This window comes from Euprymna scolopes, chromosome 17, assembly GCF_053919585.1.
Source record: "Euprymna scolopes isolate OS-2025 chromosome 17, ASM5391958v1, whole genome shotgun sequence".
NCBI classification, from domain to species: Eukaryota; Metazoa; Mollusca; class Cephalopoda; order Sepiida; family Sepiolidae; genus Euprymna; species Euprymna scolopes.
Window position 1 is genome coordinate 68,534,083 of NC_136498.1, and position 7,535 is coordinate 68,541,617.

Genomic DNA, 7,535 nt, shown 5'->3' on the forward strand with positions numbered 1-7,535 from the left:
GACCCCTTTTCCTCTCTCTCTCTCTTAGACCCCTCTTCCTCTCTCTCATTAAAAGCTCTTCTGTTTTTTTAACCTTTCTTAATAAAGATACTCTTTTATAAGTTATGTGGGAGGTCTGCCATTCAGCCAAACAAAACCGACAATCTTTTCTATGTGTAATGAAAAATCAAATCAAAGAGAAAATAAAGCTTGTCTAAATTTCTTTTTCATATCCAGGCGTTTATTTGGTGACAAATTGTTGATATTTCGCAAAACCTGTTCCAAAAACTGTCATTTTTTTTATTTACTCTCGATGGTTTATTTTCGAAATCTCTAACACCGGAAAATATTTATCATTTGGATTCTTTAAAACATGTCAAATACGATTGCTGACTGCCTGCATTTTGACTAGCAAGGTGAGCAGATGTTGCCTAGGATAGGAAATAGTGTTATAGATAAAACCTATTTTTCAAGTTAATACCAGTGACTAAACTGATTATAGCAGATGCTTATTATTGTTTTCAGCTAACCTTCGATGCTTCCATAGTAAAAATTGTTGCTTCTCTTCAAATTTTAAAACTATAAACATTTACTCAAATATCTCTTTTATCCATTGTAATTGTTTGTTTTTCTTTTGAATACATTTTCAGCAAATTGATGATGTTCCTGTTAGAAATATGTCCGAATCAGGGTCTGATTATTATGACGAAGTGCTGTTTAACTCTGAAAACCCAGTGAGATCTGTTCATGCCAGCAGCTCTGAAGACGTTTCCAGCCATATTGACTGGGTTGCACTTGAAAGAGGTTTAGCTGAAGAAATGAAGAACACTGATCCTTTACTCAGTGTATAAAAGGTTAAGTATTAATAAACATGTGTAATGCACCACAATCATGATCTTGTGCTAGACTCAAGTTTAGTAAATGCTAGCAGTTCAGCCGAGCTTTGCTCGGGCTCTATGTACCGTTCATAACTTGCCCTACATGTGAATACACTTTATGTAAGATTTCAAATGTTTAAACCAAAAATTGTCTGAGTAATTTTGTAGAGACCGCAGAGGTAAATTTTTGTAACTTTGACTCCAATTTTGACCCCTTAACATTTATTATTTTGGTCTCGAATTGAAATAAAAAGTTTTATCTATGTCCAAGTTACCTACATCTAAAATTTTAAGTGTTTAGACCCAAAATTGACAGAGAAATTTGGTAGAATCTGCAAAGGTCAAATGGTTGAACTTTAACCCCTTGACAGTTAAATTTCTGGCCGGAAACCGATTAAAAATATTTTCCCAAATCTCAATACCCTTTATGTCAAATCTCAAGTCTCTAGATGAAAATTGACAGTTATTTGGTAGGGAAATGTACACACACAGACACACACACTTTCACTTTTATAGATATATAGATTTACTAGCAGGGGTGCCCGGCGTTGCTCGGGTGTTTGGAGGTGTATGCTGTGCAAAAAAAAAGCAAAAAAACAAAAACAATGGTTAATTTTTTAAAACTTTGACCCCTATTATAACCCCTTAAAATTTATAGTTTCGGGCTCAAATCACTTTATTAAGTTAGATCCAGGTTCAAGGAACCTATATCTAAAATTTCAAGTGTCTAGACCCAAAATTGTCGGAGGAGTTTGGTAGAGTTCTTAAAGGTCAAATCGTTGAAATTTGACCCCTTAACAGCCAAATTTCTGGCTGACACCCGCCACATCGATTTTCCCAAATCTCAGTACCTGGTATTTCAAATTTCGAGTCTATAGACTAAAAATTGACAGAGTTATTGCGTAGGGAAATGTACACAGACAGACAGACAGACAGACACGTTCACTTTTATAGATATATAGATAGGCAGTGGCAGATTTATGAATAAATTTTAGCTCAATCCCAAACGTCCAACACATACCAGCATGTTTATTTTTAATTAATTTTTTTTATCCATATTCAACCCAAATAAGGCAAGAGACGTGAAGGATTAATTTGAGTAAAGGACCATGCCTACAGGGACACTCTAAAGTAGGGAGTTGAGGAGGGAAATGTCTATTCAGATTACACTTAAAATTTTTACATGTTGATACAGTCAAGGAAACAGAATACAATAAGAGAATTCGAAAGTCTTGCAATTCTAGGGAAAAACTTTCTGATTAGAAGGTTCTCCGGCATCGAGGGCCTCTATAGTGAAGACCTGGGAGTTTGGTGCTTGTCGAGTTAGTCGGGAGTATTTTCACATCTGGCAGGCACTAGTGCTATGAGTTCATCTGAGCTCATTCCATTGAAGTACTGGTAAAACAAGCACAGGGATGCAATGTAAATGCATTTAATGTGTAACGCATTGAAAATAGACATTAAACTTAATATAAAAATATGAGAGTTATTTTTCCAACAACTGCCCATCTGTGGAACACATTAACATGGAACTGCTTCCTTGCAGATTACAACATGATCATCTTCAAATCCAATGTCAACAAATATTTGTCATCAACTGTCCCCATAAGTAATCAAACAATCATATATTTAACTGACGATCTATTCATCTCATTAAACTTTATCATTGAGTAACATTTAGCCTTGATAACTGACAATTCATCAGTTTAAAAATAAATAAATAAATAAAAAATGTGGCACTACTTCTAAGAATGTCTTTTCAACTTCCATGTTTCTGAATTTTCAAGATGAGGTTTGGTAATTCATATTACTATTCTCTTCTTGAGTTATCTCAACAATTTTTCATTCAGAATTGTCTGCAACGTCCTTAGATCATTCGTAGACATTTATGCTGACGACACTACCATCTATGGCAGCACATCAAAAGCCATAAACGGCCAAGTTCTCTCTGATTCTCTCTCTTCTGATCTTGAGCACATAGTAGAATGGGTAAAGAGGTGGCTGGTTACTTTTAATGCATCTAAAACCAAGCTTCTATCTTTACATCATCAACGCTCTGATCCCCATCTGTCATCAGTTGAAATGAATGGCTCTTGTCTTGGGGAGGCTCCATGTTTTGACAAGCTTCTGAGCGCTTGACCTTTACTCCTGATCTAAAATGGTACATGTACATCAAATCTGTTGGCAAGGTCGCTGGGAAAATGGTGGGATCCTTCTATCGATCCAGTAGATGTCTCACTGCTGATGCAATTCTTTACCTATATAAGAGCCAGGTACGTCCAAGGATGGAATACTGTTGCCACATCTGGGCAGGAGCTGCCAGAAAACTTATCCTGCCTTTACAGAGTTCAAAATAGACTTTGTAGCCTAGTAGGGGATGTCCTTTTCTCTTCCCTGCAACCTCTTTTTCACGAAAGACGTTGTGAGCATGTTTCTGATTTATCGTTATTTTCATGGCAAGTGATCATTTATGGTCCCTCCTCGCCAAACTTTCACAAGAAACACTTATCTAACTGAAAACTCTGTTAATAATTTCCCCTACTCTTTATCCATGCCTAAATCTAAACGTAAATTCCATGAACAAAGCTTCTTTCTTAGAACTGCACACTTGTGGAACTCTTTTTCATTTGCCTGCTTTCCAGCTGACTACAATATGGTCATCTTCAAGTCCAGTGTAAACAAGTTCTTGATGAGCCGTTTCCCTTAAGTAATCCAATTCACCAAATTTCTACTACTAATGATATTGTCCCATTGACTACTGTACACTCTTTAACTCTTATCCTCGGGTGGCCTCTGGGCCTTGATAAATGGTGACTCCTATGTAAAAAAAAAACAGCTGGATAAAATGCTTGGTAAAATTCAGTTTTAAGTTAGACTTTTCTGGAGGTTGAAGATTTAATCCTCAGTTGGCTGACCGAATGAAAGCATGCTACCCCCCTCCTGATTAAATAAAAGGTTCCGTTCAAAATTCCATGAAGATTCCAGAATTTGACAATACACCTGAAGGTTGGATATTAAATCGACCAAAACGTTGTGTTAATAACACTCAAGATATGAACAGTAGTCCAGATAATATGAATCAATTTGCATGTTGTACATATGATGCATGACTATTCACAATTGTTTGCAAATAAATTGACAATATCTCTTTGCTCAGGTGGTTTATTGCAGATATTCCTGGGAACATCATTATCCTAGCCATCATTAACTATTTCAAATGATTCTGCTCGACCTGTCAGAACTTTGAACACACATTGCAACCTTCCTTGTGTGATGGTTGCATTGTTTCAAGACCTCACTAAATAGAACTTTTGATGCTTAAGAACCCGACAAACAGTTATGGAAAGTCAACCGTTTTTATAAAGTTACAGAAAGCCCTAATAAACCAGTTCATCTAAGGAACAATAAACGGACATTTATTTTAGCATCCCACTTTTAAATTATGTTTTTATATTGTGCACCTATATCCAGATCCCCCCCCCCCCCATTTAATATTATTATTAGACTGGGTTCAAGATAAAAAAGGGTCCTGGATATGACCTTGAACTATATCTGATGGTGAGGCCCCAGCTTATGGGTTTTGGGGAGTGTGGAGCCACCCCTTAATTGCCATTGCTCCCAGGTCCACTCTGACCCGGAGTGGTAGTACCTGTTAGGGTCCCAACTATGGGTTAAATAAAAACCGACTTTAAAAAAAAAAAAACTCAAATATATTCAATTAAAAAATTTTCTTCATAATCACTAGATTCGACATTAAATAACCTGAAAAGGGTTGATACGCCATAAAACAAAACCAACCAACCAAAATCAAGATAAAAGCTTGCGGGTAAGTGTTAAAGATAGCAGCCAGAGCAGAATAAAAAAAAAATTTCATATAGGCATTACAAATGGTTTTATGTTGTTCTTGTTAAATATTAATAATTGAGCAATTATTTAGAGTTAAAATCTATTTAGTATAATGACATGTATAATGTTAGAAAAACACATTTGAAATGTGCCAACATTATGGCAAATAAGCAAAATCAGATGACATTAGATCAAATTCAGTGGCCATCTTGTTTTGTTTATTCACATATTTATTATACATTTAAAATGTTTTCCTCAAGTTACATGCGTAATACTAAATAGATTTTAACACCATTTGTAATGCCTATACAGATTCTTTTTCTTGCATTCAGCTCTGACCTCAGTCTTTAAATGCTTACCAGTTTAGGTTGGTTGAGCCAGTAGTGTCTTTAAAGAATTTGATTCTCATAAATCATTAGAAAGAAGTCGTTGAAATTAGTCAAATGTATTTGATGAAAAACGAAATATCACAAAACCTTTTATTGCTTAAAACTCAAGATTGAAATGCAAGTTGTAATGTGAATAGCAGCTAATCTGTCCTGACTTATGCAGACGACCACTCTCTCCCTCCTTAGTCAATAATGTGCATCATCTGTTAATAAGGACCCTGTTTTCTTTTGTATTAGTTGTAACTGTAACAGCAGCAACTGGGGGGGGGGAATCAAGGACACAAATCTTAACAATGGAGAAGTATATATTTTTTTTATTAAACGGCACACATATTCAGCATAACGCAAGTGCAATTCTTCAACGTGAAAAACGGAAACAAATAAATGCACTCATAAATATTCAAAAAAGGAAACGCAGCATGACAATGAAATGATTGGAATCGGATAAATTCAGAGAATTCATGTGCTTACCTCTTTTAGCTAAGCTAGTGGCCCCTGGAGATATCTGTCTCACATGCTGGTCAGTTTGAAAAGGATCCAATTCGAGCTAAATGGTGTTCACTTTCCATCTGGAAGATGAATGTTCCCTCTGCAAAAAAATATACCAGCCGAAACTCTTACATTCACACTAATACTATCCTTCCATATCAGTATTTACATAACTTCCCATCTAAGTATGAAGTGACATAAGGCCAGAAAGTGAGAGAAAAAATTAAAAATCAATATTTGATTTTGTTACGTCAGTATTTAAAAAAAAATTTTTCTATGTATTGTTTCAGCATTTTAATCTTAAAATGTAATTTGATTTAATTCCTTCTAGACAATACTTTAGTTTGGATTTATTAATTAAAAGAGAAAGAAGGGTGGGGGAATAGCTCTGTAGTTATCAATACAGAGTTACTTCCCTTTGATTGGTGCACAGTAATAGGCATAGTTAGAAAGTGTTTGGTACTTTTTCTGCCTGCTAAATCCATATGAACACAACCATATCTTAATTATAAAACTCTTTGGACTGTCCTTGCCTGCATCTTTATATATAGTTGTCTTGTGTGTGTATATGTGTGTGTGTATATGATACATATCACATTTACATCTAGATAAGACACCTGCACAATTTTACCATAAAGAATTCAATGCTGTAACTAATACATAAGTGTTTAAATAAAGTATGCTAAATGTTTTGCTTTCGATTCTAGCTGATGGCAACCAAGTCATTTTTCTTTTTTAAACTTTCGAAATCACAACTATATATTGGGTACAATATAATAATCAATAGAGAATTGGCTCTATAATAATAAAATATGAAATCTGCATGAATTATATTTAAGCATATTTTACGACTGGGCAAAGTCGGGCAGCGTGCTAGTTTATTCTTAAGATTGGTACAGTGAAATACCAACGTGCTTATTTATGAAAATTCTAAGGCACTGAATAACATGTTTTCAGTTAATAAATAATTGTGATATTATTAGATTAATCTATATATCTGTGAAAGTGTCTGTATACATTTCCCTACGCAATAACTCTGTCAATTTTCAGTCTACAGACTCGAAATTTGATATACAGGGTATTGAGATTTGGGAAAATCTTTGTAATCCGTTTTCGGCCAGAAATTTGACTGTTAAGGGGTTAAAGTTTAACGATTTGACTTTTGAGAACTCTACCAAACTCCTCTGCCAATTTTGGGTCCAAACACTTGAAATTTTAGATAAAGATTCCTTGGACATGAATCTAACTTAACTAGATTTGAGCCCAAAACAAATGTTACAAGGTCATACTAGGGGCTAAAGTTGAAAAAATTGACCGTTTTTTTTTTTTTTAACATAGACCTCCAAACACCCGGGCAACGCCAGTCTAAAATGCTAGTTAAAATATAAAAAAAAAATGCTAGCCTGTAGTTTTTTTTTATTTTCTTAAACTACTGTTCTGATAATATTCTTTTTATGTCATACCAGAGTTAAGGCTTTTTGTTCTAATTTTAAGTCTTCACATTTTCAGTACACAAGGTTCAAACTTATGTCCTTTTTTTTTTTTTTTTGTCTACTGCAGGTTTCTTCAAAATCAAATCAAAAAAGGATTCATTTGCTCATCATTTTGTCAACACCTTCCGTCCAACACTTGAAATTTGTACAGAGAAAAACATTTAATGGGGATACAGAGATTCTAAATCCGTCCAAATTTTTTCCAATAAATATGTAAATATTATATTGTAATATATTGTTATTTTTGGTGCATATTTAGAATTATACAAAAAAAAAAAATACAGACAAATTTTTATGATGTAGGTACTAGTCACAGAACGAAGGTGTCATATTCAAAAAATTACGTAAATTAGTAAAGTATTTTTTTTTTATTAAGAAAATAAAATTTTATGATTTTTATTTAGTAAAATAGCATCGTCCATAAACTTCAGTAGTCAAATGGAATTATCGGGCTTTGAATG

At 34.2% G+C, this 7,535-nt stretch overlaps 1 protein-coding gene across 2 annotated transcripts in view; it reads left to right on the forward strand.

Annotated features, from left to right (window-relative positions):
• LOC145296773 (uncharacterized) overlaps positions 1–7,297 on the forward strand; it is a 221,461-nt gene extending 214,164 nt beyond the window's left edge. For both annotated transcript variants that reach the window (XM_080142828.1, XM_080142829.1), the window contains exons 40-41: positions 630–833; positions 7,142–7,297. In XM_080142828.1, coding sequence (XP_079998954.1) covers positions 630–830 — 201 coding nt within the window. In that variant the 3' untranslated portion in view covers positions 831–833; positions 7,142–7,297. The remainder of the gene's footprint in view (positions 1–629; positions 834–7,141) is intronic.
• Positions 7,298–7,535: the final 238 nt, after the last annotated feature.